The following is a 19,989-nucleotide window of genomic DNA, read 5'->3' as shown; positions in this document are numbered from 1 at the left end:
TCCCTGCTCCCCCACCTTTTCATGATCTCCAATTATACCCTGTCCTCCTGTTTGCTCCTATACCACCTGTGTCAACAATTATTTCTACCTATCCAACAACCATTCCTTTTAGGCGTCTTCCTTATAGACAGAGCCTCTATGTCACCTCAGAGGTCCAAAATGCCAGATTTTGCTTCCAATGTAACTAGAATCATGTGATATGATTTAGGCCAAAGGGATGCCTGCTGGAAGGCTTCTAGAGAAGATATTCTTCTGAAACAAGAGAAGCACAAGAGAAGGGCCATTCCCTTACAGGCTTTCCAAGGATATGGTATACAAAACGCCTAATCAGGACATGAAAAATCTAAAGTTAAAAGTCAACCCACCTAAAAAACAGAGCAGAAGTCTGCAAAGGACGGAGATCCTTAATGACACCTCTGAGTTACTCAAGTCGTAACTGCCTTACTTGACATGTGATCTGTTGTTTAAACTATTTTAATGGGTGATGGGCATTGAGGAGGGCACCTGTTGGGATGAGCACTGGGTGTTGTATGGAAACCAATTTGACAACAAATTATATTTAATAATAAAAAAAAACAACTATTTTTAGGTGAGTACTTTGGTGTTGCAGCTGATGTATCCTAACTGTGGCATTTATTTCTTGTACGATCATCACCAACATAGCCTGTGAACTTCTGAGGACAGAAACAATTTCTTTAAAAGTTTCACATTCTACCAGAGAAACATGCCCAGTAAGCGGCATATAGTACCTCAACCAAACATGTTAACTGTTAAATGAATAAACCAAATGACAAATCAATACACAATCTACCCTTGAGGCTCTCTACCTCTTATCGTATTTAGGTTGTTCAAAGAGTTTCAATCCAGAATTTAGCCAAAAGCAGGTTATCTCCAGCTTGCGTCAGTCTACACCTAGAAGTGTGGATTGCCCATAGTAATTTCCTTCCAGAGAGTACAGTACGTGGGGACAAGAGTAACTTTACAGCGGAGAAAACAAACAAGCATGGCCGCAGCCAGGTGACCAAGGTCTACACCAGTGGTCATTAGTCATGTTGATAATATGCACCCTTGATAGAGGATGATGAAAATGGCACTTTGCCTTTGTGTGATCTACTTTACGAATACCCATAACCTCAGTTTAATTGTGAGAAAAACGTCAGATAAATTCCAATAGAGGGTTAACCTAATACTGACCATTAATTATTCCTTAAAACTGTCAAAGTCATCAAAAACAAGGAAAGCCTGAAAAACTGTCACAGTGAAGAAGCAGCTAAGGAGACAACTAAATGTACTATTTTGGATTTGGGATCTGGGAACACAAAAAGAACATTGGGGGGAAACTGAGGAAATGTGAAAAAACCATAGACTTTGGTTTAAAATAATGGATCAACGTTGGTTTACTGTTGACAAATGTACTGTACTAACATAACATAATACTAGAAGAAACCATATTATCAACCAAATGTTTTTGAAAATCTAATTAATACTGTTCTAAAAATAAAGTCTCCTAAATTAAAAACAAAACAAAACAAAACAAAGTTCTTAAACATTAAAAGGAAATGCTTTAGGGGTTCTGGCTGGCTGCAGAGGCAGAATGGCCTGGCTGGCCTGGGACTGGATAGTGGTGACTGCTCATAGCCTGTGAAAATACCACGCAGCACTGAACAGTGCACTTTAAAAAACTGCAGAGCACCCTCAAGCAGAAGCAGTGAACTTGCAGAACTCACAGCTGGTATTTTAAAGGCCTTTAGATTTCTGTCCAGTATTCTGAGGGTTTCTTGGTTCTTTGATACTTCATTCAGCTTTTATAATTACACGTGGAACAGTCATTATAAAAGTAGTAAGAGTTAGGTCTCATGGTAATTTTAAGTCAACAGGCCATCCTCACATCCAAACACTTTCTAATCACAAACCCCTAGCTTCAAAGAAGCAATGAGAAGAGCAAGCCAGGTGTCACCTGCTTGCGTAACAACTCCTCCTGCTTCCGCCTTTCCTCCTCTTCTCTCCTTCTCTCTTCCAGTCTCCTAAGAGCTTCTTCTTGCTGTTGTCTTTCTTCCTCTTCTCGCTGTCGCCTTAATGCAATTTCTTGCTCCCTTTGACGTCGCAGAGCTTCTTCCTAAATTTAAAAAAAAAAAAAAAAGTGAGGGGGGGGGAGGGAGGGAGAGAGAGAAAGAGAGAGAAAAACTCTGGATCTCAATATATCCCATTATAATTTGAAAAGAAATAGACTATGTGCTAAGGTTCTTTAACAGTAAATATAAAAAGGATATAATCAGGATCTAGAGTAAAAAGTAAGTATGTGAGTTAGGAGACAGACATATCAACCATTAAAATAATTTGTATTTTAAGTATTAGTAGTCACACAGCACTATAATGAGAGTCTACCCTGGATTCTACATTAGCTACATCATTTACTGATTAACCCCAGAAAGGGCCACATGAGGCCTCACACTTTGGTTTCCCTGCTGGTACCATTAGTCCTCCTTTATCTATCAATCAATCAATCAACCGGGAACCTAGAACACAGATCAAATCACCATAGCAATCCAAAATGCCTGGTGTCGTAGGAATAAGCTCTCTAGTCAGAAGTACTGAGTAAAGCCATGTATTCTAGAACGTATTCTGAAGAACAAAGTCGCAAGTACACAGAAAAGGGTCTCCTCGTCAAAATAATTTAGGAAATAGTGAGCAACACAGGATTCAACTGATTTCTTTACTGCAATACTTCTTAGAGCCCTTATAAGCTAGTGTAGAATGTAACTCTAAGAAGTATTAGTAGTTCAAATCTAATTTCAGCATGGACCTTTTTGTTTTTCACAGAGTACTTCTTGGGGCCAACAATGGGATGAAATGTGAGATAACACTGCACTTAGGAGCTATTTCAGAGTGGATTCTTTCAACTGGGATAAGTAAAAAATCCCAACAGAGAAACAGGTCAAGCAAATGAAAAGAGAATTCACAAAAAAAGATACATAAGTGGTTAAAATACATGAAACCCATTCGACACTGGTCATAAATACTTAAGTCAAGCTTCCCATTGAGTGTGGAGCCTGCTTAAGATTTTCTCTCTCTCCCTCTCTCTGCCCCTCTCCCCTGCTCTCTAATAAGTAAACAAAAAGAAACAAATAAATAAATAAGCAAAGACTTAGTTACTTCTGAAATCTAACTGAAAATATTAAAAAAAAAAAAAAAAAAAAGCAACTCCAGATCTACCCGGACTGAAACTAGCAGCAGGGGCTGCTAGTGGGTAACAGACATTTATTCTAAAGGAAGTGACTCTCCTAAATTTCTAATCTCGATCCTGCTGTTAACTCCTTCCCAACTTCAAGAGACCGTCTCCGAGAACCATGAATCTGGTTTCGGGCTAATGCTGGGGTCAGCGCTCTCCAAGGTATACCTGTTTCCTTCGGGCGAGCTCTTCCTCTTCCCGCCTCTTCCTTTCTTCCTCCTGCTGCCTCCGAAGGATTTCCTCCTGTTGTCTCCGGAGTTCTTCTTGCCTCTTTCGCTCCTCCTCTTCCCGTTTTGCCCTCATTTCTGCCTCTCTTCTCTCCTGTTCTAGCTGTGATGACATGAAAATACTCTTAGAAACTTAAAGCCAAGTACAGAAACACTCCAACATGACTGACCACTGCCATTAAGAGAGAAACTGGAAGGTGCAGACACTACACCACTCACAGGTGCCTGTACTGCAGCTGAGTGATGAAACCAGCTCTGTAAGAACTAAGCTCTGGGGGCACCTGGGTGGCCCAGTTGATTAAGCGTCTGACTCTTGATCTTGGCTAAGGTCATGATCTCATGGCTTCATGAGTTTGAGCCCCACAGCGAGCTCTGTGCTGACAGCACAGAGCCTGCTTAGGATATTCTCATTCTCGGGGCGCCTGGGTGGCGCAGTCGGTTAAGCGTCCGACTTCAGCCAGGTCACGATCTCGCGGTCCGTGAGTTCGAGCCCCGCGTCGGGCTCTGGGCTGATGGCTCAGAGCCTGGAGCCTGTTTCCGATTCTGTGTCTCCCTCTCTCTCTGCCCCTCCCCCGTTCATGCTCTGTCTCTCTCTGTCCCAAAAATAAATAAACGTTGAAAAAAAAAATTAAAAAAAAAAAAAGGATATTCTCATTCTCATATTCTCTCTCTCTCTCCTCCCCCTCTCCCACTCGTGCTCTCTCTCTCTCTATGAAAAAATAAACTTCAAAAAAGAAAAACGAGAACTAAGCTCTGATATGTCCCAATAAGCAGAACACTGTTCTGCTCTTCTAAATTGAATGCACTCTCCCTGACATTTACCTGCCTCCTCGCTCCACACTACCATACCTGATCTTCTAGGGATGGGTGAAAGTGGCCAATACAAGAGTCACGTCAGAATTCTTTTGGGGCAGCACCTCTTTGCTTATCTCTCACAAAGGATTTTCTGACTGAAGATCTACTGATTTTCTTCACATCTACTGAAGATTTTCTGACTGAAGTGTCTACACTGTTAGGCTTCAACAGCAATGTTATAAAGCTGGTAGCATGAATCATAGAGTTCTTTAAAATTTGAAGAACTACCACTTAACAAATTCTATCATTTACGGTTCTGAGATACCAGCTCAACCCAGGCCCTACTCTCCAAGCCCAGCCCACGGCCACACGTACATTTCAGGCCTTCACTTCCTTTTTTTTTTTTTTTTAAGAGGCAGCAGGCAAGCACATGCATGAGCAGGGGACAGGGACAGAGGGAGGAAGGGAGGGAAAGAGAGAATGAATGAATGAATGAATGAATGAATGAATGAATGAATCTATTTCAAGCAGGATCCTCACTGTCAGCACACAGCCCAATGCAGGGCTTGATCTCATGACCTGAGCCAAAACCAAGAGTCAGATGCTCAAGTGACTGAGCCACTCAGGCGCCCCTGAGCCTTCACTCTCTCAACCACATTTCTAAGAGTCCCTTACTTGTCTTCCCAGCATACAGTTTTGCCCACATTCCCCAGCACAACATCTTAAGCTCCACCAAAAAAAAAAAAAAAAAAATCACTCCCGGGCTTACATTTAACATCATCCTTCACCCTGAAAATAAATCCTTACTCTCTAACATGACATGTGTAAGGGCGCTCGTGACTGGCCTGCCTCATCTTAGCCTTCTCATCATGTATCCCTCAGACACACCATGGCTCCAAGCCAGACCAAATTATTTAGCTGCTTCCTGAACCAGTATGTTCTCAGGCATTTCTGAGCCATTACAGGAATTATTTCTTTCAAGTGGGTTAAATTCTACTATTCTTCAACTGAAAATTAGTGTATGTATTTCTGTCCATCAGCAGTGTCACCCAATTCATGATGCCCACCTAAGTGGGTGAGAGTAGGTAGTATTTTGTAACTGTGTTACTTGCCTGATTGTCATTGCCCTCGCTCCTTCAACACATATACCCCAGACACAAAAGACTGCAAATTCCTATCCTTTATCCCATGTGTTCCCACCACAAAGCACTACAGTACTAGAAAACTCTCAAGAATTATTTGAATTATGGTCTCTCACTTGTTTATGGAGACAGACTGTGACCATGAACCCTTTCTACATTCTGGGCACTCTAAGGAGACTGTCACTACGGCAGAGGATAAGAACACATTAAGTATAAAATAGGAACGAGATTTTCCCTGAGGAATGAGAACCCAAAAGTCATTACAATGACATAAGTGTTGATAAGATATCCTCAGCTGGCAAGATTCCTTGCTCCTCCAGAAAATGTGAATGGAACATAGAATCTAATGTTAATGTTGGAACTTTTCAGCCACATGTCTGGAGACACTAAGAAATATAAACTAGGGGCGCCTGGGTGGCGCAGTCGGTTAAGCATCCGACTTCAGCCAGGTCCACGATCTCGCGGTCTGTGAGTTCGAGCCCCGCGTCAGGCTCTGGGCTGATGGCTCAGAGCCTGGAGCCTGTTTTCGATTCTGTGTCTCCCTCTCTCTCTCTGCCCCTCCCCCGTTCATGCTCTGTCTCTCTCTGTCCCCAAAAAAATAAATAAACATTGAAAAAAAAAATTTTTTAAAAAGAAATATAAACTAACATCACTATAAAGATTCGGTGTGGGAATTCAAGCCATAAATCAAGGGTCTAATAAGAATGCAGTGTATATGTTCTTAGGTTTTAGTATTTGTAACAGGTGTTTACACCATGAATAATGTAATTAAAACATCCATATAATCATAATCATAAATGTGTTAACCAACCAATTTTAATTGATTTAATTTGAACTTGCTAATTTTAATTGTTTGAGGTCTTTTCTGGGAGAAAAGGGAATAATAAGGTTAGAATACGAACGTGCTTATAACAGGTAAGTACAGTAAACTAACAGGGCAAAGTCTAAGTGGCCAGAGAGACAGAGATGTCAGTAAACAAATCCCTGTGTCTGACAGCTGGAAAGCATGCTTTATTACAGAAGAATGAGGTTCAGACCTTTGCAGCTTTGGCCTTCTCCATCTGCTGAAGCTGTTCAAGGGCAGGTCCTGGAGTCGTGGTGTCAAGGGGAAGATCCCATACACTACCACCTTCCCAAACTGTAAGACAACAAGGATTAAAATGAGGAATATCAGAGCTTATGTACATGGTCACATCTCCACAAGCATAATGAAAAAAGCTATTTCCCTGTCCCTGAATAAGCTCCATCATACAAATCTGGGCTGCTTTTAGGTAGACTGAACTGCATATGGGCTCTGGTTTAAATCAGTATCCTTCAACACATCTGGAAGAAAAGAAATTACCAGGCATGTACTGGGAAACTAATTTCATCCTCAAAAACCCTACTTCTGTTCACACACCCCATTTTTACTGATGAACATGCTAAGGGCTGGGGGTAGTTCTGTAACATTCCCAAGGACACATACCATGCACATGGCCATGCCAGGACTTAAATCCCAGTGCATTAGACCCTAAAGCCCACAGTATTTCCAGTAGTCATACAACCTCTTATCGCAAACCAAGAGGAGTGGGGTCAAGAGAGGTATGTAACTGTGAAACTGGAGAGAACTGAATAGTTGCATGATACTGTGAATGTGTTCTATGCCACTGAATTGTTCATCTAAAAATGATTAATTTGGGGGCGCCTGGGTGGCTCAGTCTGTTAGGCGTCCAATGTGGGCTCAGGTCATGATCTCGCGGCTCATGAGTTTGAGCCCCACATCAGGCTCTGTCTGATAGCTCAAAGCCTGGAACCTGCTTCAAATTCTGTGTCTCCCTTTCTCTCTGCCCCTCTCCTGCTCGTTCTCTCTCTCTGTCTTTCAAAAATAAATAAGCATTAAAAAATTTTTCTTGGGGCACCAAGGTGGCTCAGTCAGTTGAGCATCCGACTTTGGCTCAGGTCATGATCACTCAGTTTGTGGCTTCAAGCCATGTCGTGCTCTGTACTGACAGCTTAGAGCCTGGAGCCTGCTTCGGATTCTGTGTCTCCCCCTCTCTCTCTGCCCCTCCCCAGCTCATGCTGTCTGCCTATCTGTCTGTCTGTCTGTCTCTCTCAAAAATAAATAAACATCAAAAAAAATTTTTAATTTTCTTAAATCGTTAATTTTATGTTATATGAATTTCATGCCAAAGAGAAAGAGGTATAGCTGGAGGAAGGGAGGCCTCTGGAAAAGCTGGGCAAGTCTCACAAATCACAATGGGTCCTGCTGACCTGAAACGCAGCACAGGGTCAAATGCAGAAGTAAACAAATAAAGTCTTCTGAGTCTGCTTTCCTACTGCCAGCAAAAGGTCCACGGACACCACTTTTCAGCATTCTCTATTCCCTACACTCCTATTTCTATACTATAAATTATTGTTTGTATAAAACCAATGGACAATTTTAAAGGGCCTTGACTGTATCATACCCAAAAAGAAACTGTTCAATAAGGTACTTAAAAATACTTCTCCCAACATTGGAGAATATTTTAACATCACAACTATAAATGACTACCAAAAAAAATCAAGTACACAGAGCAGGAAAAGTTGATGATAATCAGTCCTTCTCCTGCTATAATCCCCAAGATCAATGTTAGTAAAAGAACTATAGCCTGAATAGCTCAATGGCTCTAAGAAAAATCCGCCAATCTTGTGAGTTTGAGCCCTGCATCAGGCTCTGTGCTGACAGCTCAGAGCCTAGAGCCTGCTTCAGATTCTATATGTGTGTGTGTCTCTCTCTGCCCTTCCCCACTTGTGCCCTCTTTCTCTAAAAAATAAACATTAAAAAAAGAAAGAAAGAAAAGAAAAATCTACCAATGCCCATGGTTCCTGAGAATTGTCAACATTAACTATAACTATAACCTCTTGTAAGGATTTGTCTACGGTTCACTCAAACTACCTACTTCTGCAGGTATCAGACATTAAAAACCAAAAGTGTTCCAGCAATATCAAGGCTTTAAACAACAACAAAAAAAAACCTCAGCCCCAAATTTCCTAATTTGATGTAAAAAGATCAGAGAATGAAATAGGGTGTTCACTTTAAAGCAAGCTTTCCTCGGGGTGCCTGGGTGGCTTAGTCGGTTAAGCATCCGACTTAGGCTCAGATCATGATCTAATGGTTGGTGATTTTGAGCCCTGCATTGGGCTCTGTGCTAACAGCTCAGAGTCTGAAGCCTGCTTCATATTGTGTCTCCCTCTCTCTGTCCCTCCCCTGCATGCGCGCGCACTCTCTCTCTCTCAAAATTAAACAAACATCAAAAATTTTTTCAATAAAATAAAGCAGGCTTTTCTCATCCCAAAACTTCTGGGTACCTGGAGTGTTAAGCTATGTATTAAACCCTTCACTCAAAAGAAGAGACGTTTTTACTAAAGCTTTTTTTTTTTTCACTCTGGCAGAATAAATCAATCAAAATTTAAAACACTTTCCCACACCAATTAGAGCAACACAAAAAAGAGAGGCTAGCTCAAATTCATGAAATTTATCTACTAAAGACTTTTAGCAAATCTTTAACAGTATAGTTTCAACAGTATTTTCAGTCCTTTTCTGGGGTCTAATGAGACTCTTTGTTAATATTCAATATAAAATGGTTCAAAAATAAATAAAATGGTTCAAAAATGGACACATTTTTTAAAAAATTGAATTACAGGGGCGCCTGGGTGGCTCAGTCGGTTAAGTGTCCGACTTCGGCTCAGGTCATGATCTCGCGGTCCGTGCGGTCCGTGAGGTCGAGCCCCGCGTCGGGCTCTGTGCTGACAGCTCAGAGCCTGGAGCCTGTTTCAGATTCTGTGTCTCCTTCTCTCTCTGACCCTCCCCCATTCATGCTCTGTCTCTCTCGGTCTCAAAAATAAATAAACGTTAAAAAAAAAAATTTTTTTTAAAAATAAAATAAAAATTGAATTACAAAGTAAGAGTCTAAATCCTTGGAGCTATACTAAAGGCAAATCTAAATTTTTACCTGTAGGCTGTGAGGTTGTTGGCTGAAGCTCCCAGATAGAACCAGTATCTGGCACTGACACAGACCTAGTTACTGAAGGAATGATGTTCTGATCAGATATTCTGCAAAAAGGAAATAAAAAAATTCACGTGTTCTTGTCATTTGCAAAAAAAAAAATAAATAAAGAGAAATTTCTACATGATTTGTAGGTTTTCCAGGCAATATGGCCAGAAAACTCCTTCACTGTTTTAACTAAAATACAACACTACCAAAAAAGCATTTAGGAGAGGAACAAAGATAGAGGCACATTCATCCCACTTCTGGAGTCAAGGTGTTAACAAATGTTGATTTCTAAATAATGAATATACCAACTGTCTTGAAAAAAAAACAAAAACAAAAAAACACCCCAGAATAAAAAGCCAGTAGAAGTCATAGAGACAGCATGTTATAATGAAAAACCCACAGACCTTAAGTCAAAAGGCTTCATTTTTTTCTATCTCTGAAGTTTTCTGTGTATTATGTCAACCAAGTCCTTCAGCCTCCCAGGGTCTAAACTGGTACCTTACCACCTACCTAATCTGCTTTCCCCACAAGATGGGTTATGACTCAAAAGAGAAATGTGAAAGGTTTTGGTTAAATTGGACAGTAAGGTTTTTAGGACAGTCAGCGATACACTTGAAGGAAATGCAAGTACTACACTGAATGATAATCTGAAATCTATAATAGAAATTTAAGGCTTCAAGCATAATTTCCTTTTCCTCAGACTTATCTTAGAGGCTTTTGGGTTCTGGAAAATTTTAATTGTGTGGCAATGTTCGTATCTCTTTCGACATACCATGGGTGAAATGAGATTAAACTTCTAGACTATAATTTTTTTATTGCTGGTTCTATAAGAATACACTACTTCTCAAATGTTTTCTTTATTCCTTGATTACTATTCCAAATTTATCCTCTATGAGTAAAGAGACTAAAAATGCTTCATTGACAGATTATTATTTTTAAAAACTATATCCTGTTTTTATACACAATACACAAAAATGTGTTGTGTGTGGGTATTTTGATATCAGAGTTCACACGATACCAAAATTTCCTTTCTTCTCTTTAACACACACACACACACACACACACACACACACACACACACGTACGTGACCCATCATGGGGTGACCACCAACCTCATCTTCAGAGCCTGGAACTGTTGGAGAAGAAGTGCCAACTGTTGCTGCTGCTGCGAAGACAGGGCTGCTTTCTGTTGTTGAGCCAAAACCTGCGCATATTGTTGTCTTCAAAAAGTAAAATAAAGCATAACCTGTCTATCCACATTTAGTGCACTTTACTGAGACACTAAAAGACTAAAAGACACTAAAGACACTAAAAGGCCAGTCCACCCCCCCCCAAAAAATACCATGAGAAAGAGCTATCAAGTATATTTTAACAACGCTTCACGGTAACGACAGTTACACAGAAAATTGTCTACTTCATCCTAGAAAGAACTGAACTTATAGACAACATATATATCCTCAGGATGTCGTCTATAAGAGGATAGAAAAAAAAAAAACAATCACAAAATGTCAAAAACTGGCAAACTCTCTGAAAATAATAGCCTTTCATCAGAAACCAAGTGAAAAATAAACAGATTCAGGGAAACCGGGTGGCTTAGTTGGTTAAGCGTCTGACTTCAGCTCAGGTCATAATCTTGTGGTTTGTGGGTTTGAGCCCCATGTTGGGCTCTGTGCTGACAGCTCAAGGCCTGGAGCCTGCTTTGGATTCTGTGCCTCTCTCTCTCTCTGCCCCTCCCCAGCTCATGCTCGGTCTCTCATTCTCTCAAAACTGATTAAACGTTAAAAAAAACTTTTTTAATAAAATAGAGTCAAACTAATAGCTATTTCCAAATGAAGCACCCTTTCCAAAACTAAAATCACTTGTATAAAAATTCTCAAAATTTATGTTTCAGCTTGGAAAATCTGGATTTCCCCCCCCCCACTAGATCAGAGGTAGACAATTTTTACCTGTAAAGAGCCAGACGGTAAATATTTTAAGTTTGTAGGCCATATGCAACTACTCAACTCTTCTGCTGTAGTGCAAAAGCAGCCACAGACAATATACAAATGGGTGTGGCTATGTTCCATTAAAACTCTGCTCATAAAAACAGGTACCAAGCTGGTTTGCCAATCTTTGCACTAGATGACAGCAAATCTTACTTCCTCTACCAAAGGGACACACAATCTAAGTGATTCTGCTTTCATTCCACACCACTACTAACAGTAGAAATCTTTACTTCTTCCTGCCCTCTCATCTATGTTTTTTCTCTGTGACATTCACAGTTGAGCCAGCCATTTAGGAGGCGTTTGAGTCTTAAAATGCTTGTTGTTTCTTGCTTTAGAAGGCAAAGAGCTTGCAAGATTATAGTTATATGTCATTTTCTGCAAATTTATGGTAGGTAATAAGAAGATAAGACCAAACTCCAAACACATAGTGGTAACATGTCACTAGATGGGTAACTGAAGTATCCTATCAACTCTTGGTTCTCTGCTGTAGAAGGTGAAACTTAGGAAGTTCTACCTAAAGGCACTCTGAATTCTGCACTGCCACCTACAGCATTACTGCTCTTACTGTATCAAGAACTGCTGGTACTGAAGGTGCTGCATCTGGTACAAGGCCGTGAGCTCCTGCTGCCTGGTCAGTCGTTCCTGGTCCAACTCTCCCTGGGAGCAAAGGGGTGGGAGAAGAAATACCACTGAATAAATTGCAAAGAGTCTAAAAGCCATTTACTACATATATCTGAGAGCAAACTGAATCTGAGATCTTCACATTACACTCCACCTTTCTGCCCAAAACGCTTAACTATTGCAAAAACTCAGCGTCTTTAAAAGCTGAACAGTGCCACCTAGCAGAAGAAGGTGGTCTCTGCATTTTAAGAGATTCCCTGTAAGGAATTTCCCGTAAGGAAAGGGTCCTTACGTCAGAAGCTGTCCTCCCCTCCTACTTTTGAACCTAAATGTTGTACTGTACGTACCCCACAGTCACTACTGTAACTAAAAAATGTATAATTTCCCAATGTTAAAAGTGATTCTTAAATTTGGGAATCCTGTAGAAATTAGAGAAATGGAACAAAACAGAAAGGAGTAAAATTATCTAAAGCTAAAAGGGAAAAAAAAGTTAAAAGGAAAGGTTACAGTAGAATTTTATAATGGCTCATAATGAACAGAAAAAGCAATATAGAAGTAGGTCTTCTTAAAGACGCGGAGAAATTTTTAATTTAAACAAAATACGAAAAATCTTTGAAAACTAATTCTCCACCCCAAAATTAGGTGTTTCTATTGCTATTAATACATCATGAGTTAGAAAAAATAAGCTGTTGTTTAGTTTATATTTCAAATAACATGGCTGGAATTTAAATTTTGCAAAGTTAAAACTTGGAAAAATAAAATGTTATGTAAAATGTTATGTAAAATAAAAAATAATAAAAGCATAAAGGTAACACAGACTATGGTAAATCATTAGTGAACAGTTTACATCTTTATTGTGCACAGATCATGGTTTGGAATGAAACATTTGATACGCAGTTTCTTGGGGGTAGAGATCATCTGAAATTCAGGGACATTTTTATTTTCCACTATACACTGAAGATTGGAAGCTACACTAGGTTAATGTCAAATTTCTACATAAGGGGGCACCTGGCTGGCTCAGTCAGTACAGCATATTAACTCTTGATCTTGGGGTCAAGAGTTCAAGCCCCACACTGGGTGTAGAGCTTACTTTTATTAAGGGGTGCCTGACTGGCTCAGTTGGTAGAGCATGCGACTCTTGGGGTTGTACGTTTGAGCCCCGTGTTGAGTGTAGAGATTACTTAAAAATAAAATCTTTTTAAAAATAAAAATAAAATGTCTACATAAAAACCTACACTTCAAGGTATATTCATCATCCAGGTGAACTCTTATCAGGGCTATTCAGGGATTAGCAATCATAGCTGACAGAGACACAGCTTGCCATGGTTCTTCCTGTTAAGCAGTCTAATGGAGGCTCAGCCCCTGTAACTGGAAGTCAGGCAATGGGCAAGGGGTGAACTTTCAAAAGTTCTGAGACATGCACGATAACTCATCCCAATTTCAGAGAATGGAAATAAAGTTTCAACTTGGTATATAAATTAAATGTTTATACAATAATACATAATACAATTTTCCCTTGTATTTACAACAGAAATGTCAGAAATAATTCCCCTCATCTAGGAATCTTCACTGTTCTCCAAATTACAGGAGGTCTCAACCCATCATGGACTGACATCAATTACTGGGTCAAGATCAACATTTACATGTGAAAGAAGAGGAGGGGAGGGGAGGGAAGGGGAGGAGGGGAGGGAAGGAGGGGAGGGGAGGAACCGGAAAAGGAAAAGGAAAAGGAAAAGGAAAAGGAAAAGGAAAAGGAAAAGGAGGGAGGGAAAGGAAAGAAGAGAAAGGAAAGGGAATAGAGAGGGAGAGAAGGAGAAAGAAAGCAAGAAAGCAAGAAAGCAAGAAAACAAGCAAGCAAGCAAGCAAGCAAGCAAGAAAGAAAAAAAGAAAGAAAGAGAAAGAAAGAAAGAAAGAAAGAAAGAAAGAAAGAAAGAAAGAAAGAAAGAAAGAAAGAAAAAGAAAGAAAGAAAGAAAAAAGTGCATGGCATAAAATATCATAATAGGTGCCTGGGTGGCTCAGTCAGTTAAGGGTCCAACTCTTGATCTCAGCTCAGGACGTGATCTCACGGCTTCATGAGTTCGAGCTCCACATCGGGCTCTGTGGTAACAGTGCAGAGCCTGCTTGGGATTCTCTCTCTCCTCTCTCTCTGCCCCTCCCCCATATGCACTGTTTCTCTCTGTCTCTCTCTCAAAATAAACATTAAAAAAATTTTTAAATATTTTGTGAAGCTTATTGCACAAATATGTGTATGTGTGTACAGTTATGAATATACATACAGTATATATGAATATACAGAGGAGTGGTGTAAAACTTTTTTTTTTTTTACTATGGGCTATGGCCAAATAAGTTTGACAGCTGCTATTCTCACCTATGAACTCCTCTGACCATAGAAGTTGTGCCCTATTTACCTTCATCTCAGAAGAACCTACCACAAGGCCTAGCACAGGCCCTCAATATGCAGTTGATGAATAAATCAATGGTGAATGTTACTGCAGAAATCCAATGTTCACACTAAACGTTTTTAACTGTGGCCACTTCTGACTATGGCAGCCCCCTGACATCCCAACCTGGAGAAGGAAAAGTAAGGCAGATCCACAGCCCTCCCAGACAAACTCTATAGGAAGAGGCCCAGACGCAGCTACAGAGGAGTAAGAAGATCTGCCCTTCAAAGGCCTTCCAGTGCCAGTACACAACGAAGGTTACATTATGATCCAGTTTTTAGTTAACATACCAATAACTAACATTAAAAAAAGAAAAAGTCTTCAAAATATTCAAAGCACTGGAATTGTCTATTAGCAACATTTATTTGCTTTAAGGTAAACCTAAGACAGAAAATTTATGATTCTGAAAGCAAGAGGCAAACAGAGAGGCGGGAAGGAAAGGGGAGGAGAGGAGAATGTGCATTCTAACTAGAGGCAAAAAGAAACTCCAAGAAGTCACCTAACTGAAGCATCTTGGATAAAAGTAAAAGCTCGGCGGGGGGGGGGGGGGGGCCTAGAGGGATCAGTTGGTTAAGGGTCCGACTCTGGGTGTCAGCTCAGGTCATGATCTCTACACTGCCAGCACAGAGCCTGCTTGGGATTCTCTCTCCCCACCTCTCTGCCCCTCCCCAACTTGCACATGCACGTACACACGCACACGTGAACTCAGTATCTCTCTCTCTCAAAATAAATAAACTTTAAAAAAAAAAAAAAAGGTAAAAGCTCTGAAGTGAGCTTAGAAAAGTAAGGAGCCAGAACATGTAGTAGCTGGTAGGCAAGTCAGGATAAGATGTTTTTTATTCTACACCTGCTGGAAAGCTACTGAAGGATTTTGTTTCTTTAGAATTTGGAGACCGGGGGCGGGGGGAGGGAGGAGGACACAGGTATTTGAGTTTTGAAAAGATCATTATGGACAGGTATGCAGTCTCCAATCAGACTGCCCACTGCCATTTCAATTACTTTCAAAGACCTACAGTTTCTTCCTCATTAGACACAGTATCTAGGTTGTGCTTACAAAGAGAAGCAAGTGTTTCTGCATCTAGCATGTGTTCTGCGTGACCTATACGGTACTTACCATATGAGGAGGGGGAGCTGGACCGGGAGAGAAGGGAACCCTTCCCCACATTTTCATGATATCACCAAGAGGTTGGAAGCTTTCATCACACGCTCTCTTCACCAATAAAGACATGGTAAAATAGCCCGCCTGAAACCATTCCGCCATCTCCTGATTATTGAAGGGACCTAGAACAACAGCACCATTTAAACAGAAGGGCAATAAAAATCCTTTAAGACTGAAGAGGAAAAAAATATTTCCTAAGTCTCATCCTCATCCAGAGGTACAACTTGTTTCAGGTAACACCTGTCAAATACTTGATACAATATTTTAATTCAATTTATCTCCAAAAGTGGTAAACAGGCTTCTAACTAATAAAATACAACAGAAATGATTTTGAAATAAAACTTATGTCTATATATCCCAAATTGTATGTGGGGTTTTAATTACTTTAAGGAGCATAACTGTCTCCATCTCACTCAATCTCTACAAATTCATTTGTCAGAAAAGTATAATAAAACTGAAAACTGTATTGGTTAGACTTTGTATCACTTATGTATAAAGAATATAAACACGTAGGGCTAAATATGCTTTTTTCTAAATTTCACTTTCTGCCAGATTATTAAAGGTTAGGCAAAGTATAAATAATCAAATTAAATCAAATTATGAGGCGGACTGGTGGCTTAGTCTGTTAAGTGTCTGACTTTGGCTCAGGTCATGATCTTGCAGTTTCTGAGTTCAAGCCCTGCATCAGGCTCTGTGCTGACAGCTCAGAGCTTGGAGCCTACTTTGGATTCTGTGTCTCAATCTCTGTCTGTCTCTCTGCCCCTCCCTGCCACTCAAAAATAACCGAGCATTAAAAAACATTAAGATAGGGGCGCCTGGGTGGTTCAGTCGGTTGAGCGGCCGACTTCGGCTCAGGTCATGATCTCACGGTCCGTGAGTTCGAGCCCCATGTCGGGCTCTGGGCTGACAGCTCAGAGCCTGGAGCCTGTTTCAGATTCTGTGTCTCCCTCTCTCTGACCCTCCCCCGTTCATGCTCTGTCTCTGTCTCAAAAATAAATAAACGTTAAAAAATTAAAAAAAAAAAAAACATTAAATTATTTACGTAGGTATGACTAAATCTGGCTTAGGGTGGAGGGAGAGTAACATTCTCTACATGTTTTACACTTAAAAATCAAATATTTTATACATAAAATTAACAGATTCACACTGATCAATAACAATTAATTAATTCCTTCAGCAAATATTTACTGAATACCAATTACATGAGTCTAGGTAATGAGAAAACAACAGTTAAATAAAACAAAAGCCTATAATGTCCACTTCCGGGAAGATGGAGTAGATCTACTTTTCCCTGTTCTTCCTGCTAAATACAACTAAAAACCCTAACATTATATATACAAAGGAAACAAAAGAACACTCTGAACAGTAGAAAGAAGGCAGACTGGCCTTGGTGCCTGAGGAACCACATGGAGGTGAATTCCCTGACCTTTCATTTTACTTCATATATTCCAGAACGAAGAAACAACAAAAAACATGACCCAATATATACATCTGAAAACATGACCCAAGTATATGCTATCTGCAAGAAAGTCATTTCAAACATAACAATATAGGCAGGTTGAAAATAAAAGGATAGGAAAAGGTATATCATGCAAGCATTAATCAAATTTTAAAAAAGCTAGAGTGGCTATATTAGTATTTGATAATGTAGACTTCAGAACAAAGAAAATTACCAGAGACAGAGAAGGATATTATATATTAATAAAGGGTCAATCCACCAGGAAGACACAGCAACGGTAAAAGCGTACGCACTGAACAAACCTGCAAAATATGTGAAGCAAAATCTAATAAAACTGAAAAGACAGAGAAATCTCCAGTAACAGCTGAAGGCTTCAACACCACTCTCTCAACAACTGACAGAACTAAACAGAAAATCAACAAGATTATAGAACTCAACAACACCATCAATAAGGTCCAACTGATATTTACAGAACACTCCAAAACAACAAAGTATACATTCTTTCAAGAACCCACAGAACATACAGCAAAACGAACTATATTCCGAGCCATAAATAAATCTCAATAAAATTTTAAAAGCTGAAATTATATATGATGTGTTTCAACCACAATAAAATAAAGGTAGAAATCATTAACAGACAAGTAACAGGGAAATCTCCAAACCCTTGGAAACCACATAACACACTTCCAAATAATCCATGAGTAAAAGTGGAGGTCTCTTAGGGCAGCTGGTTGGCTCAGTCGGAGGACCATACAACTCCTGATCTCGGGGTTGTAGAGATTACTTAAAAATAAATAAATATAGGGGCGCCTGGGTGGCTCAGTAGGTTAAGCGTCCAACTTCAACTCAGGTCACAATCTCGCGGTCTGTGAGTTCGAGCCCCGTGTCGGGCCCTGTGCTGACAGCTCAGACCCTGGATGGAGCCTGCTTCAGATTCTGTGTCTTCCTCTCTCTCTGACCCTCCCCTGTTCATGCTCTGTCTCAAAAACAAATAAACGTTAAAAATTTTTTAAAATAAATATATATATATATATATATATACACATATATATTTAAAGTGGAGGTCTCAAGAGGAATCACAAAAAAAAAATACACTGAACTGAACAGAAATAAAAATACTTGTATCAAAATTTGTGGTACACAGTTAAAGAAGGGCTGAAAGAGAAATTTACAGTTTTTATTATAGCTTACATTGGAAAAGAAAGTCTCAAATCAATAATATAAGCATCCACCTCAAGAACCTAGAAAAAGAAAAGCAAAATAAACCCTAAGAAAAAGGAAGGAAATAGTAAAGAGTAGAACTCAATGCAATTGAAAACAAAAAAGTGGGGGGAAAAATCAATGAAACAAAGTTAATTCTTTGAAAAGATCGGTAAAATTAAATCTCTAGCAAGACTGACAATGAGAAAAAGAGAAATGAACAAATTACGAACATCACGAATAAATCACGGCCCTATCACTACAGTACCTGCAAACATCAAAAAGATAGTAAGAGAATATTCTAAACAATTCTACACACACAGATTTGACATCTTAGATGAAATGGACCAATTCGTCAAAAAACACAAACCACCAAAAATCAACCCTTACTAAATCAGTACTTTAAACAGCTCTGTAACTATTCGGGATACTGAATTTGTAATTTTAAAATTCCCAAAAAACAGGGCATCTGGCTGGCTCAGTTGGTAGAGCAAGCGACTCTCAATCTCGATGTCCTGAGTTCAAGCACCATATGTTGGGCATGGAGCCTATTTTAGAAAAAAAATAAATAAATAAAATTCCCTAAAAACAGGTACCCAGGTGGTTTCACTGGAGAATTCTCCAAAACATTTAAAGATAAATTAACACCAATTCTAAACAATCTTCCAGAAAACAGAAAAGGGAGTAACTCCCAGCTCATTTTATGAAGCTGATATTATTACCCTGATACTAAAAGCAGACAATGAGAACACCAAAAAAAAAAAAAAAAAAAACAAAAACAAAAACAAAAAAAAACTACAGAACAACATGTCTCATGAACAGAGACACAAAAATCCTTAACTAAACATTACCAAATAGGATGCAGCAATATATAAAAAGAATTACACACCATGACCAAACGGGGTTTACTCCAAGGATGCAAAGCTGGTTCAATATTCAAAATGCACTCAATTTAATCCGCCATCTTAAACTTACTAAAGAAGGAAAATCACGGGACCATAGAAACAAATGCACAAAAAGGATTTGACAAAATTCAATACCCAATCATGATAAAAACTCTCAAACAATAAGGTACTTCCTCAACTTCATAAAGAGCATCGATAAGAGTGCTGAGTCAGTGAGAGGAGCTTGCTGCTCTTGATCTCAGGGTCATGCATTTGAGCCCCGTGGTGGTGTAGAAATTACTTAAAAATAAATGAATAAAAAACATCTGTAAAAACCAAGCAGCTGGGGCACCTGGGTGGCTCAGTTAGGCGACCGACTTCGGCTCAGGTCATGATCTCGCAGTTTGTGAGTTCGAGCCCTGCATTGGGCTCTGTGCTGACAGCTCGAACCTAGAGCCTACTTCAGATTCTGTTCAGATTCTGTTCTCCCCTTCTCTCTACCCTTCCCCTGCTCATGCTCTGTGTCTCTCTGTCTTTCAATAATAATAAATAAATGTTAAAAAAATTAAAAAAAAAAAAAAAAAAGAAAACCAAGCAGCTAACATCATACTTAATTATTAAAGACTAAGTGTTCCCCCTAAGATAGGAACATAGGAAAAACAAGGCAAGTATGTCTGCTCTCACCCATCATATTCAACACAGTGTTGGAAAATACAATAAGGCAACAAAAGGAAATAAAAGGCATAGATTGGAAATGAAAAATTAAAACGATCCCTGTTTGCAGATAACAATGTCTACAAAGAAAATCCTATGGAACCTACCCAAACAACAAC

The 19,989-nt window shown here is 39.5% G+C and overlaps 1 protein-coding gene across 9 annotated transcripts in view; it reads right to left on the bottom strand.

The window, feature by feature from the left end:
* Nucleotides 1-19,989, bottom strand: part of GIGYF2 (GRB10 interacting GYF protein 2) — a 158,535-nt gene that overhangs the window by 25,873 nt on the left and 112,673 nt on the right. For all 9 annotated transcript variants that reach the window (XM_045034629.1, XM_003991263.6, XM_006935693.5 and 6 more), the window contains 7 exons: nucleotides 15,569-15,735; nucleotides 11,957-12,048; nucleotides 10,519-10,626; nucleotides 9,365-9,465; nucleotides 6,431-6,531; nucleotides 3,398-3,559; nucleotides 1,958-2,116 (listed from right to left, as the gene is read on the bottom strand). In XM_045034629.1, coding sequence (XP_044890564.1) covers nucleotides 1,958-2,116; nucleotides 3,398-3,559; nucleotides 6,431-6,531; nucleotides 9,365-9,465; nucleotides 10,519-10,626; nucleotides 11,957-12,048; nucleotides 15,569-15,735 — 890 coding nt within the window. The remainder of the gene's footprint in view (nucleotides 1-1,957; nucleotides 2,117-3,397; nucleotides 3,560-6,430; nucleotides 6,532-9,364; nucleotides 9,466-10,518; nucleotides 10,627-11,956; nucleotides 12,049-15,568; nucleotides 15,736-19,989) is intronic.

Source organism: Felis catus, chromosome C1 (assembly GCF_018350175.1).
Source record: "Felis catus isolate Fca126 chromosome C1, F.catus_Fca126_mat1.0, whole genome shotgun sequence".
NCBI lineage: Eukaryota > Metazoa > Chordata > Mammalia > Carnivora > Felidae > Felis > Felis catus.
Note: the sequence above shows the minus strand (reverse complement) of the source record. Positions and strands in the feature narration are given on the sequence as shown.